At 35.5% G+C, this 15,674-nt stretch overlaps 1 protein-coding gene across 1 annotated transcript in view; it reads left to right on the top strand.

Moving 5' to 3' along the window:
* Positions 1 to 15,674, top strand: part of SLC26A7 (solute carrier family 26 member 7) — a gene marked incomplete at both ends in the record, with an annotated part of 119,095 nt that overhangs the window by 65,193 nt on the left and 38,228 nt on the right. The window contains 4 exons of the mRNA XM_080693733.1: positions 3,232 to 3,384; positions 8,189 to 8,271; positions 10,536 to 10,683; positions 13,545 to 13,658. Of these exons, the coding sequence (XP_080549859.1) occupies positions 3,232 to 3,384; positions 8,189 to 8,271; positions 10,536 to 10,683; positions 13,545 to 13,658 (498 nt within the window). The remainder of the gene's footprint in view (positions 1 to 3,231; positions 3,385 to 8,188; positions 8,272 to 10,535; positions 10,684 to 13,544; positions 13,659 to 15,674) is intronic.

Raw genomic sequence — 15,674 nt, 5'->3', positions numbered from 1 at the left:
TAGTCACCTGAAATGAAACTCCAAAAATTTCTTGACAAATATAAATGAAATAACACAATGAAACTGGGTTCAGTATGTCCAAGATAAGGAAGAGGTACAGTACCCATTGAAGTTAAGCATTTAAGGCTTATTTAAAACCTTTAATAATATAAAATGGCACATCCTCATAAAAGACTTTGGAAAATACAGATAAGCCCCCAGAATCTTCTGCAGAAGACTGCTGTTCCAGATATATCCACAGGCATTGGGCATTGAAAGCATGAATTTCATTTTGTAAAAATACGTTATTAATTTGTTAGGCCTGCAATATCAAATAATACAGATTGGGTGGCTTAAACAAGAAGAACTTTAACAGTCCTGAAGACTAGATGTCTAAAATCGAGGTGTCTGAGGTGTCAGGAGATTTGATTTCTTCTGAGAGATTTTGTTGGCTTGAAGACTGCTGCCATTTTGTGTTCTCATGTGCTTTTTCTTTGTACATACATATCTGTGTCCTAATTTCTTCTTATACCAGAACCATCATAGTAGATTGAAGCCCACCTACATGGCCTTATTTTACTTTAATTTCTTCCTTTAAGGTACAGTCTCTAAATATAGTTACATTCTGAGCAACTGGGAGACCTCAGCATGTCAATGCAGCATAGTAATTTTGGTAGGAGCATAGGTTAGCTCATCACAGTGTCAGCTCATATACATTTAATAATAAATTGCTTTTTCCACTTATCTTCATGACTAAAAGATCTTTCCATGACAAAAAAAATGAGTTCTGTGTAAAACACATTAGTCTACATTCTGTGTTAATGAATGGAGACTAATGTGTGCATGTACGTAATTTGTGAATTGAACTACTTCCCTTTTGCTCTACTCTTTATTTCTTTATTTTTATTTTTTATTTTGCAGTACTGGGGACGGAACCCAGGGACATTCTACCTCCGAGCTGTACACCTAGCCCTATTTTTTATTCTTTATTTTGAAACCGGGTGTCACAGAGTTGCAAAGGGCCTCACTATGTAGCTGAGGCTGTCCATGAATTGTGATCCTCCAGTCTCAGCCTCCCAAATGCTGGGATTACAAGCGTGCGCCACCACAACTGGCTTTGCTCTACTCTGTAAATAGATTTAACTTTCTTCCTTTCTTTTTGCTACTTTTAAAAAAAAAAGTTTCAATAAATATTATAATAAAGTCTTTCAGTGAGCTTAATGATTATTTCTAATACATTGTTGATGAACTGTAATTATACATCACAATGAGATTAAAAAATATACATTCATATCTGCATGCAACATATCTTTGTATATTTCCTTCCATTACCTTTCCCCCAACAGGAGCCTAATTATGTTGATTTTAAATTAATGTACCTGGGAAAATAATAAAATATTTCACCAGTTTTTGTTATATTTTATCAGATCACCAAAAGTTTCTAACAATTTATATTCATATGAGTAATGTAGAAAACTGTTTCCTCTAAAGTTCACCAACAGTGAGTATTGTCACTTAAAATAATTAATAATTTGATTAAATTAAGTATATATTTTTAATTTTATTATTAATGTGATCGATTTATTTGTTTATAAGTTTATCTATCCTTTCTTTTTTTTTAAGTTGTCATATGTATACTGCCCGTGACTCCAATTCATACATTTAACCCTTTCATCTAGATTCCATTTTATTTTCCTTAAGTTTAGTTCAAACATGTGTATCAGAAAGTCTTTTCTGCAAAACAACTGTTACATGCTTCTGGCTCTTTCTGCTTTTCTTATATCTTTTAGTAACAGTGTCGTATTTTAACTATTTTTACATGTTTTTTTATATCTGATGGCATAAATCTATAAATATTCTTCTCTTTAAATTGTCTTATTTATTCTTGTGCATTTAATATTTCTATATGAATTTGAGAATAATTATGTTAAGTTTCCCGAGAATTCAAGATGTATTTCTTTACAGCAAATATTTATGTACAGCAAGGTTGGATTTTGGTTAGTTTTTACTCTGCCCTTTAGCACTCAATTGAGGATTCTTTAAGTCTTTGCCACATCTATTTTATGATAGTATATTAGGTATTTATATAATTATCAACAAGATCCTAAATTGTCGAGCAAAATGAATAAACATATGCTTTAAGTATTTAGAAATGACTTTACTTTTATTCTTTTCTTTGATATTAATTTTATATTTATTCTACTTTCCTGCCAAATCAGATCATCCCAAGTTATTAAGATAAAGTATCTGATAATGATGTATCTTTTTCTAATTGCAATAAAATGCCTTGATGTTATCATAATTTCAAATAGTCTAGATTGTTTTTTAAAACAAATTTGTACGTTTCTATCACGCTGAACTTCATCATCATGTATGATTACAATGCCCCAATGAAAAAATTCTTCAAAAATTATTATATCAATTTCTAAACTCTATATTTTGCTAAGTCATGGACACCTTTTTTATATTCTGTGCTCTAAATTTTATAAATGTGACCTTTAAACAAAGCATTTTCCCCGGATTCCTCTTCCCTACATCTATAACCTGACCAATTCCCATCTATCTTGTTTGGGAAGGACACCCTGGCCATGAAAATCTCCCAGTCATATCCTGCAGGTACCCCTTTCATGACTATACATTGTAGATGCAAGTTCTGTGAACACTAAGGCTATGTCTAAATTGTTCCCCACAGTAGACCTGGCACTGGCATACCACTTGGCATAAATATGTAATAAGCAAATAAATAGATGCTGAATGACTTGGAACAGTAATATCTTATATTAAGCCAGATATCTGATATTAATTAAACACCAGCTCTTAGCTCCTATGTGTGTGGCTTGCACATGTGTGCTTAGTTCTGGTCCTTGAACACGAGTGGCGGGTCCAAAGATGGAGATCCGCACTCCTCTTAATGATGAATCTTCATAGAACTAAGGAATTATAGTGCCTCTGTCCCTTCAAGTGCCAAGGAACAAGCCAGAATGGTCACTCTTCAGTAGTGTCCTTATTTTGGAAGGTATACACCTTGAGTTTGATGGAAGAGTCCAGGGCAAAGCCATCTGTATATGCAAGAGAATATGTAGCTTTGTTGTACTTCAGCACCAGTTGTTCTACTTACCTACACCCCATCATTAAGACATCACTTAATAAAACAGCACTGAGTTTATTTGGGGCCAGATTTTCATGCTGGTAAATTGTGGATGAGCCTGAGCTTTCTGTGTGTTTTTTTTTTTTTTCTTCTCATTCCCATAGATTTACGCATATGTCTTTGAAAACATCAAGTCTGTACAACTGGAAGCTCTGCTCTTATCCTTGCTGAGCATTGTGGTCCTCGTGCTTGTTAAAGAGTTGAATGAACAATTTAAAAGGAAAATTAAGATTGTTCTTCCTGTCGATTTAGTTTTGGTAAGTACGAAATCAACAGTTAGCTTTCTGCAATAGAGAGCTTGCCAGTTGTCAGAGTAATCTGTAGATGATTACTGTATCGTCTACAGTAACTCACAGCTACTCCTGTGTCTCATTAAAGTAGGGCTAATTTGCGTGGCTATACATTAATGTAAGAACAGGAAATATTGTGAGTCAATAATTGAAAAAAGGAGCCACATATGTTTTCAATTTATGCAGCATTTCTCATCTGTTTTTAATTTTTTGTATAAATAGGAGAACATATAGCTTAAGATCTTAAATAGGGAGACATTTTTAAGGGTGGGACTCAAAAGATCTCTGGCATGATCCTATATAAAGCAATAAAATGTGGCACCATATCCTATTGATATATCTGCATGATATATGTAGAAAGTATCAATTGACAAATTTTCACTAGTTGGTAGATTTGTTTATACTTTTGTTACCAACCTAATTTGCTTTTGAAAGAATGCTCATGATTTTTACTCATAGGGTTCTTTAAAATTGTTTTTTGTTGTTGTTGTACCAGGAAAAGAAATATAGGAAAAGAAATACAAGATACTTGCTCTAATGCTTGTGACTTTAGAAATGTATTTTGAAATTTAAGAGTCTTTCATGGAAACCCTTCACTAAATAAAGAATTAAATTGAGAATGAAATGTTAATATAACCATAGTCTACTAACTTATTTATTCATTGGATTTAATTTTCTAATGGTCTTTGAGTTATACATGTATGCTCAAACTTTTATCTAAAGAATTTTGGTTATTTTTAAATTATTTAAAAGTATTCCTTTATGCTGTTGAAATGGTGAGGCTAACATTTATTAAGGCTAACACACTGGAAACTAACTCTGGAGAATATGATATAGAAGTGAATTGGGAGGTCTTTCTTTATGGCTAAGCCATGCATTATGCTGTATACTTAATATATATATATATATATATATATTAATATTTCTCTCTATATATATTTCTCTCTATATATACTATATATGTATATATTACATATTATATATACATATAGAAAGATATCACTATCTATGTAGTGAGCCATAAAATCCAAAGTACTATGATCATTAGTTCTTATAGTAATTATTCTGAAACATACTATTCATCTCAAATTCCTTCAGATATGAAGAAATGCCTATTTTATCTTTGGAAACTATACTATATGGGTTTTATAAAGCCAAACATTAAAAATTACCCTATGGGCCAGGTGTGGTGGCACATGCTTGTAATCCCAGCATTTGGGAGGTGGAGACTAGAGGATCGCAGTTCGCAGACAGCCGCAGCTACTTAGTGAGGCTCTTTGCAACTCAGTGAGACCCTATTTCAAAAAATAAAAAAAAATAGGGCTGGGGGTGTAGCTCAGAGGTAGAATGCTCCTGGATTCCATCCCCAGTACCGCAAAAAAAAAAAAAAAAAAAAAAACTTACAAAATACTGCCCTATGAGGAAACCTCTTGAGCTAGTGGTAAAACAGTTGCTATTCTCTGTAAAACTAGTAAGAATTATTCTTAATCTGAAAGAAAAAATATTATTTATACATGTGAAATTTACATGATCTGGGGAAAGAATACTAATGAAAACCCAAACACTTATAAAAATTATGGGTCAAAATTTTAAATCAAACAGGTTTTAGTTTTCTACCTTGATGTATCTTACTGATGAATTTGAAAGCCAGATTAGGACAAAGAATGCTCTTTTGACTTCTGTCAGTCATGGTGATGTGAGGAGAGCCAGACTCTAGGCTTGCTTCTTTTCTTCCCACTTCAGCTCTGTACCACTCATGAGGGAATTCATCTGTGTGTGTGTGTGTATATATATATATATGTGTGTGTGTGTGTGTGTGTGTGTGTGTATTCCTGCTGCATTGTCCAAACTCCAAACATATCCTTATCCCACCATGATGACTGGCTCTTGGCCTTCCTTGGGCCATGCTGGTAGGATGGATCTGAGGAGTGAGCAGATTGGGCTCCATCTGGACAGGAAATGATGTATTCCTTAGTAAACAGAGTGTGAATCAGAAAAAGAGGTACAGAGCTTGGTGTGGTGGTGCTTACGTGGGAGGCTGAGACTTCCTTTATCATCCATCCTCCTATGGCCGATTTGGGTTGGCCTGCAGTAATTTGGTTAGACCCAGTTTTAGAATAAAAAATAAAATAGAACTGGGAGCATATCTAAGAAGTAGAACACTCTTGGGTTCAATTTCCAGTATCAGACACACTAAAAACAGATATAGGTTTGAGCTGAGCATAACTTACTGTCCCCCATATAGCTTCCATCTAATGGGGAAGGCTCTGGTTGGAGAAGAGCCTCTAAAGCACTGGGTCCCTGGATCAATAAATCAATTGATAAAGGGAATTTAAATATGTTAAATAAATATAGTGAAAAAAAACTGAAAGACTAATTCAATAACTTAATTTTGCTTTGTAAGTTCATTTGATGTTTGAGAAACTTCTGTAAATTTGCTTAAATACTAACAGAAATGTACAGTTAGAAGACAAAGTACAGAATGATGTTAGTGGGCATTATTAGATATTCTTTATTTTGTTAATGTGTTTACTTATGCCTGTGTATATGGCAGGTTTGTACTTTAAATAGATAATCAGTTTATCTCTTTTAATAAGGTAAATAATTCCAAATCAGTACCATAACAATGTAAAATTTCCAGTATCAAAATTATCAGAAGACTGTAAGGAGGATGGAAAGACACACAGAAATACCCAAGCAGCATGGCTTGTCAAATGCAGGCTGAGCTAGCTGATATGTGTTTTAACCTTGAATATGGGCATATGCAGAGAACACAGGACTTTGCTCACCATGTCTCAGTAGCAGAATGATAGGGTGTCTGAGACTCCATGAGGATTATTAAAAAATTGTTGAGTCCAACAAGCTGTGAGTCAGCATATTTTACATCAATAACTAGTTAGATATAAAAATTCAAAAATGTTCAAAGAAACTAGAAATCATCACTGACTACTCACATAGATTAGGAATAGCGATATAATACATTAGACTCTTGAGGACTAGTTGTCATAGGAAGGAAAACATGGGGTTGTCTCTTTATATCCTGACAGAAAAATATTTAGGATATACTGTGGCATCTGCATATACGCACAGAATAGAGACTATAGGATATATATTCTATATTTTGCTTCCTTTATAAAGGAGAAGAAGCCCTAGTGGAGTGATGAAAGAGGTTTAGGGGAATGGGGGAGAATCAATGAAAACATACTTTCGTTAAAAAATACTTTCATTAATGCTATGTTCATATTAAAATGATCAATGCTATTTTCAATATCAAATATGGAGAAGGGGAGGTAGTGGGGTGGGAGTTGGCAGGAGAAGCATAGCAAATGCTGTGTGCATGTATGTCTCTATCATTCTTGTCTTCATTATGATATGAGATTACAATGCATCCATAAAAGTTTATTAAAAGGAAACTGGATACAACTAGGTTGATATAAGAAAAAATATTAGAAGAGGTATATTATTGATGTATCATCTAATTATTTTATTATTTATTGGTGCATTGTATTCATACATCTTAATGGGATAAAAGACTCGTGGAGACAAACATGCACACATCACCCAATTAACCCTTACCTGATCCCCACCTCATTCCCTCACCATCCCTCCTTCCCATGTTTGATATAGTGACTGATATATTTGTTTAGGTGCATCATGTGCTTTAGAGAGTTTCCCTCTTCCCCCATCCCATCCCCTCAGTTAGGTCTCCTTATTTGCTTCTCTATAGGATCTCCTTCTTCATCTAGAGTTCCTCCTGTTATCCATTTCTCCTTAGCTTTTGCGTATTACGGAGAGCATCCTATTCTTTCTTTTGTGACTGACCAATCTCACTTAACATAATGTCCTCCAGTTCCACTCATTTCTCTGTAAATGGCAAGATTGTGGGGTTTTTTATGGCTGAGTAAAATTCCATTGCATACATATCCCACAGTTGTGTAATCCATTCATCTGTTGATGGACATCTTGGCTGCTTCCATGGTTTGGCTATGGTGAATTGTGCAGCTATGAGCATAGATATGCATACATTAGTTTGGTAATTTGGTTTCCTTTCTTTTGGGTATCATCTAATTCTGAGATTGTAACTTATATACTTTTAAAATTCAGAGAAATATCCTGATTTTTCTAAATATTTTTCTAATAAGCTCATGTTAATTATACATATTCATAGGGTAAAATGTGACCTTTTTTTTTTTTTTTTTTTTTTTTTTTTGCAGTACTGGGGATAGAACACAGGATAATCTTCCTCCGAGCTCCACTCCCCAGCCCTAGTTTTTTTATTCTTTATTTTGAAACAGGGTCTCACTGAGTTGCAGAGGGCCTCGGTAATTAGCTGAGGATGCCAGCGAACCTCAATCCTCCTATCTCAGTCTCCCAAATGCTGGGATAACAAGCATGCACCACCACGCCCGGCTTGACCTTTCAATAATTGATTACAATGTGTTGTGATCAGATGAGACATTCATATTTGTGTTGGGGACATTTAAAATCATCTCTACTAGGTATTTTGAGATATTGATTAGTTTTTCTACTGAGCTATAGAACATCAGAAGGTGTGTGTTGTATGCAACTGCACCACTGTACCTATTAACTTATTACCTAATAGCCATCCTCTCTTCACTCCCCCTCCCCTGACTTTGATTTTTATTACTTTGCTAATTTGAAATAGATGTGCAATTGCTATATTACTCTTGGAGCATATAATACTTACTTTCAGCATTTTTTAAAAATACCAGTAATATATATTTTCTTTTCTTTAAATGAAACCTCACAGATTATTGCTGCATCATTTGCTTGTTATTGTACCAATATGGAAAACACATATGGATTAGAAGTAGTTGGCCATATTCCAAAAGGGTAATGTAGTCTTTTTTAAATATATAGTTTTGTTTGTTTGCATTGCTTGCCTGCTTATTGATGGAGGAAGGAACTGGAGATGGGTGAGTATAGATTTTATTTCTTTTTGTGATTGTGTGGGACAAAATTCTAATTAGTATCAATTGTAAAATGATAGAAGCAATACTACATGTTCAGAGAAATAGTAGCTTCCTAGATTATAAATTCATTCATTACTATTTAATTTGATAATTTTTATACCATTGCTTCAGATAAAGGATTTAGAAAAGATTATTTGAAAAATGAATGGCATCGGATTTAAAAATTAGAGTGATGCTCTGGAATGTAGTCTGCCTTATTTCCCCCACATATTCTATATCAATTTTTATCTCACTGATACCATGATAAATGTATACAAGTATCATATGCCCATAGAACTGAGTGGAGTTAATAGCTAGAGAAGGTCGAAATGGAGGTGTGATCCCCTACCCCCTCCCACAGCCTTCTTCTCTACCTTAAGAGAATGTTTGAGGAAAGTTTACCCTAAAAGGGCAAAAGAGCATTCCAAAAACAGGCTCAAAGTAAACAAAAGCATTTCAGGGAGTTTAGGAAACATAAATAATAGTTAGGAAACATCTAACGGGATGTTTCCTTTGAGCTCATTTAGTTCCATCTTTCCAGATGTGGAATACCTAGAAAAATTTAAATTTAGAATGTGATACATAATTTAATTATATAACATGATTGTATGACAAGAATAGAATTATAATATAATAATATAAAATATAATAGTACATAAGCTCTAGATTATAATTTCCAATCTATTTTAATGTACTCATGTCAGTTTCAGAATTGAAAACCTGGGACTTAATGGGTTAACAGGCTATACATGCTGTAAACTAGTAAACAAAAATTTGGGTCAAAGAATTGTTGGGTCTTCTAAATTTCTCTCTTATAGCCCTCAATTTTGGTGTCTAACTATAGTAAAGGAACAGTAGAAAAATTATCAATGATTAAAGAGATTCTTTTAAAAATCTGTCTTTATTAGCCTATGCTAGTACATAAAAGGCTAAGAATGGTAATTTTACTCTACTCATACAAATCAATTAGTCTTGGGGTTAAACACTAGTAAGTGGGGAAAAAATGTCATGCCTCTCCATCCATTCCAATTCCCCTTTATTGAGTGTCCTTTTTAGAACCATCTTCTTCAAAGAATCACAGAATGAATTCAAAACACGTAGAGGTGAGGTTGAATCTCAGCTTAACCAGAGTGTTTGGCTTTAGATGAGTCACTTAACCTTTCTTGAACTGCTTTCTCCTCCACCCAGTAGTTATAGTGGTGCTTGGTTTGGGTTGTTGGGAGAAATAAATGAAATGGCTAATAAGAAAGGGCCCTCATCCAATTTCTAAACACACCAAGTCTATGTGCATGTAGGTTTGTATCACTTTGAACCTCAGTATGATGTTTATTTACAATGTACCAATAAAAGTATATTAAAAACAAGAAAGGCCAAAATTCTTCTTACATACTTGATATTAAATCAATATAAATTCCTTTCCCTTTTTCTTCTAATTTGCCAGAGGTTATTTTTTTTTAATCTCTTAAATGATGATATTTTGGCTTGCATGGTTTTCAAAGGACAAGAAGACAATTAATGGATATTATTTGAGAAATATTTTAACCAGGTCTTTGAATTATAGAACAACTAAGTTTGGTGCTATATTTTGCAACAGAGAGTAGATGGAATTTTTCTACAGATTTTTATTAACATATGTAAGCCATACTTAAACGTAGCCCAAAAGGATTGAATTAAAAACGTAATTAGAATAATGAACTCAATCGCAAATTTAGGGATTAACTCAAGAATTCTAGCTCACAATAAACTAGTGTTTGCATACAGCACTGTAGTATTCATGGGAGGAAATACAGTCTCTAATGCCAGCCAAATAAATATTTGGAAAGGTTCAAATGAAAGAATGTTCCAGATTTGCTTTTGTTTCTGATACAGGAAATTTTTGTTGAGCCAGGCTTTCTGCTGAATTCCCTGGGCATAAGTGCCAGTTAGATGCATGGAGCTCTCTCTGCGGTGTTTCTTATAATTTTGCTTTTCTGATAAATAATGTTGTAAAGAAAGGGTTTCTAAGGCAGAGCTGCTTGATTTTCTCATGAGTATTTCACTTATTCTTCATAAACTTCATAGTCATTACCATAGTTGAATTCCTTGCAAGTTGTTACAGAAATTGCATGAAGGCTGATGATTTCAATATGCTCTTGCTTCTCATAGAATTCCTCCACCTAGAGCTCCCCCAATGAACATCCTCGCTGCAGTGATGACTGAAGCTTTCGGAGTGGCACTTGTAGGCTATGTGGCCTCACTGGCTCTTGCTCAAGGATCAGCCAGAAAATTCAAATATTCCATTGATGACAACCAGGTGGAGTATGCCCCCAGCCCCTCTCCATTCCTGTCCTGTCATCCTGGGTACTCTCAAGTCCTGAAAATGTTGAAATTAAGAAAAATATAGCTCCCCTAGATGGATATTTAGAATTGGTAGAACAAAAGAGAAAAAAAAATCCTCTAGGTCATTCACTGAAAGCTGAAAATCTGACTTTCATAACTTATTATGATTTTTTAAAAGCAAATTGATTATTCTTTATGATATATTTTAGGAATATTTTAATCATTTCATGCTAATATTTAAAAATTAAAGATTTCAAAATATAGCACTAGCATTATTTCTCTTCTTAACAAGACACTGAAGGATATGAGGGTCTACTGTTATGCTATCATATGATACAGATTACACTGATTATATTTTTTATTCTATTTATGAAAATGTATTGTTTCAAGCCTGAAGGCCCTACGGTTCAGTGGTTACAAATGTCAGCCTACCTATATACAGATTCTGACATCGCATGATCTTAATCCTGTCTGCGTCCCAGTTTTCTAATCTATAGAAAGGAGATTTATTCACTCTATAGATGTGTATTGACTCTACTGTGTACCAGGTACTGGCCTGGATGCAAGGAATATAATACTGAATAATATCGATCATATCTTTCCTCCACTCTGAACTTTCCAATTGTACATAGATAAAAGCCTATTTTTCATGAGTTACCAGTCTCTATGCAACCTGCCACTATTTCATTTTTCTCTCTGATTTTATATTCCTTCCATACTCTGTTCCAGCCGTGCTTAACCATCTTGATTCCCGTAGGTCCTCTAGCCAGGCTTCTGTCTCTGGACACTTGTATTTGCTCTTCTCCCCCTTTTCAGGAATTCTGTTCTTCCTGATAGCTGCATAGATCTTTTGTTCAAATGTTTCCTTCTCAAGAAAGGCTCTTTGATAATCTAAAATCTTAAACTCCGGATTTTCAAGTGGCCTCCTCTGCTTTACTTTTGATATTTGTCTTATCTGTTGCCAACATTCCTTTACCAGAACCTAGTTCTATGAGGTAAGAGACATTTCTTCTTTGCTTCCATTTGTTTCTTTCTTTCTTTTCTTTTCTTTTCTTTACTTTTCTTTTCTTTTCATTCTATCTCCAAGCTACACAGCCAGGCTTTTTTTAAATTTTGAAACAGGGTCTTACTAAATTGTGGATGACTTTACTAAATAGCTGAGGCTGACCAAGAACCTGTAATTCTCCTGTCACAGCCTTCTAAGTACAAGGTTGTATGTGCCACACACCTGGCTATTTTCTTTTCTTACTGACAACAACAAAGGCAGACAAATTATCCTAGCAGGCATTTGCAATAATCTAGGTGAGATGTGATGATTTGGATTAAGATGTAATGTTGAGGGAGATGAGAAATAGATGGGTTCTGGACTGGATGTAATTGCCATCTGGGGAAAGAAGTGGCAGGGAGGAGTCAAGAATTCTATTCAGCAATAAAGAAGAACAACATTACGCTATTTGCAAGAAAATGGATAGACCTGGAGAACATTATGTGAAGTGAGATTATCCAGTCACAGAAATGTGGAAGCTAGGGAGTAATCATTGGAATACCAGAGGGACTTAATGAAGGAAAACCCCACTGGAGCTAGGGAGGTTGTGCAGGGAGATAAAGGAGGAAGAGGGCAAATTCACGAAGGGAACACTTCCATTGACATTATGCATCTATGTGAGAATACCAAGGCCAACCTCCATATCATGTAGCGGGGAGGAGAGCGTGAGAAGAAAGCCCAAAGAAAGCCCACCAAGTGCTGTGTGCGTGAATCACTATGAACTGCTTTATAGTGTGAAGCTATAATGTCCCAATAAATGTATAAAAAAGAATAATTCTAAAGCTTTTGGCCTTAGTGATTGCAATTTGACATGGAGAAAATCTTGGGAGCGCCAAGTTGGGGTGGTAGAGATGTCAGTTGAATTAGGTTGAGAAAACAGCCATAAAATGGAGAGGCTGACTAGCAGGTTAGCTATCAGAGTCTGAAGTTCAGAAGAGTGGTCCAAACTGGAAATATAAATTTTGGAGGTGTCAATATGTCTTTGGGTAGCTAAGATGTAGACAGAAAAAAAGAAATTGTCCAATATTTGCAATTGGTTAGAGAGGAGGAACCATAAAGAAAATTGAGAAGAGTCAGAGAGGTAGGAGGACAGCAGGAGAGTGTGACGACTTAGGAGCCAATCGGAGGCTTCAAGGAAGAAGTGAGCAACTGTGCCCAATGGCGCTTGTAGGCCAGGAAAGGTAAGAGTTAACCACTGAGATAGCATTGTGGAAGTCATCGGTGTACTGGTATGAATAAAAGCCGGATTCCAGACACTTGGAAGAAGAGAAGTTGGCAACAGACAGCATAAAAAAATAGCTTTTTCTTTACAAGGTTGTTATGAAGATTGAAAGAATAGAGTGCTTAGAACAGTTTCTGGCTCACTGTAAGTACTCCATAAATGTTAGCTATTTTTATTAAAATTGTTAAATCCCAACTTGTGGGGAGAACAGAAATTGAACACTAACAAGCTTCATTGTCTGACAAATTGTACCTGTGGTCTCTGAAAGCCCATTGTTATTAGGAAATGATATATTCTAGCCAGGTACAGTGGCACACACCTGTAATTTGAGTTACTTGGGAGGCTGAGGAAAGAGGATTGCAAGTTTGAAGCCATCCTGGGCAACTTAATGGAACCCTGTCTCAAAATTTAAAAAAACAATAATAAAGGAATTCTGGTGTAGCTCAGTGGTAGAGCACTGGCCTGGCATGTGCAAGGCCCTCAGGACAATCCTCAGTGTGTGTATGTGTGGTGTGTGTGGGGGGGGATCTTATAGATAAAATGATGTTTTCTATTATCAATCTTGCAGGAGTTTTTGGCACATGGCCTCAGCAATGTGATCCCTTCATTTTTCTTCTGTATACCAAGTGCTGCTGCCATGGGAAGGACTGCTGGCCTCTATAGCACAGGAGCAAAGACACAGGTAAATTAGTCTCAGCAGGAACAAAAGGACTCCTGGGTCTCCACTCCCAATGTCCCTGTTATATCTTCAGAAACGTTCTGCTTCTTCAGATTTTTCTGAGTAGCTTCAAGGAAGTCTCTCTCTCTCTCCTGTTTTCTACGAATGGTCCTTCCAGAGGCTGAGTGATTGAAGGAGCCAGTGAAAAGCAATTCTGTAGAAATGGCAGCTTTGTTGTGAGCAACCTTTGAAACCAAAGCTCCCTCTAGCGGTGCCTTTGGTTTTTCCCAGTCATTTAAAAGAGTAAAGCACGTTTTTTTTTTTTTTTTTCTGTTTTGTCCACTCCCTTTAAATAAAATACAATCAGTGATATGTAAATCCAATAGTTGACACTGGAATTCCTGTTTATAGAAATTAACATGTATGTTTGTGTGGCATAGATGTCTGTGAACATTTTAGGATAAAGATTGTTGTTTTTTGGGTGAACTCAAATCAATCCCACATTTATCGAGAGCCTACTATATACTGTAGGGCATTATGCAGGGTATTGCTAAGAGGATGACGATGATAGGGAAGCTGTTGCTGCCGTGGGTGATGATGCTGGCAGTGTTGATGGAAACAATATTGAGCTGTGTACCAGACCTTGTGTGCCATAGACTTTGCATAAACAAACTCATTAAATGAGGTATAATTACTATCCTTAGTTTCTATAAATGAGAAAAAGAGGATTGAATTCACTTACCTTGGTCACAGCTAGTGAGAGGGAGAGCTGGGATTTCAATTCAGATAGATTTATTCCGAACCTTTGTTGTAGCATATTCAGGTGAGAATAACTGTCCATAACCAATTAGTATCCGTCAAGCCACACTTTATTACAGGTTCGAACCTGGACCCAAGCACATGTGTCTCCACATAAGCGGCAAGGGCCAAGATCGCCATTTGGGTCAGATTTTTATGCAGTTGTACAACATTTTGCAAGTTATTCTGTTACATCATTGATGATGCTTTTTGAATTTACAGCTTCCATCCAATAAGGTAATTTGTACAGACAGTTTTAAGATAATAGGGTAGGGGTAGGGGGTATCTTATCTACTATTATCTTGCAAGGTCATTCTTATTACATCAGCCTTGAGTTTTACATTTACAACTCTATACATTAAGGCAGCTACACAAAGCACACAGATGTTCCCGGAAGAAAACAGGGTAGCAGGAGAGAAGGTCACTTGAGAGAGGGTCTCTTATCTAAGGTATGCGACTTTGGGTTGGGCAGATGCTCTTAGGTAGGGCAGATGCCCTTAGCTTTTCCAGGAATTCTCCTGTAAGCCTTTTCCCATTAATAACATCAGTAAAATAATTCATATTTAAAGTAGGAATTTAATGAGAATTTATAAAATACTTTATTGCCAATTCAAGTAGTTATTAGGGTTCTATCCTATATATGAAATGATTTTTAAGGTTTTAGAGCAATACACTTGAAGAGTATATGATTCATTACTTTGGAGGAAAGTGTCAAGAGAAATATGATAAGTAGATATTGAAATATTGTATAAGACCGATAGATAAAGCATGCCATGGGGCAGATGCAAAGCCGTAACCACTTTTAACCCTGTCATCACTTAACAAACAATTCTCATGACTCATCAGCTAGGAAGTGACATCCTCATGCCAGCTTGGTTTGCATGACACCAAGTAATCTGATGGATTTTTACAGTGAGTGATGTTAAGCATAGTTTCATCATGAGTATTGGCATCAACGTTTTGCATAACTGCACTCTCAAGTGTTTGTGTCATCCTTTACTCTGAGGACTCCTTTCTATAAAATTATAGGGCTTTCGAGTGATTTCCATCTGGTTTCTCACGAAAGTGTGTATATTAGGTTTCTTTTTGTTGTTGTTTTCAGGCTCAATAAACATTGTAGTAATTAATGACATAGGGTCCAGAGCCTGGGCTTGCAGCCTGTCTACCCCACTCACAGTTGGGTGACTTACACAAGTAACTCACCTTCTCCACCTCAAGAGGCCTTAGCTGTTAAAGTAGAAT

The sequence above is a fragment of the Muscardinus avellanarius genome, assembly GCF_963383645.1.
Source record: "Muscardinus avellanarius genome assembly, chromosome: 4".
NCBI classification, from domain to species: domain Eukaryota; kingdom Metazoa; phylum Chordata; class Mammalia; order Rodentia; family Gliridae; genus Muscardinus; species Muscardinus avellanarius.
This window is presented reverse-complemented; position numbering and strand designations above follow the sequence as displayed.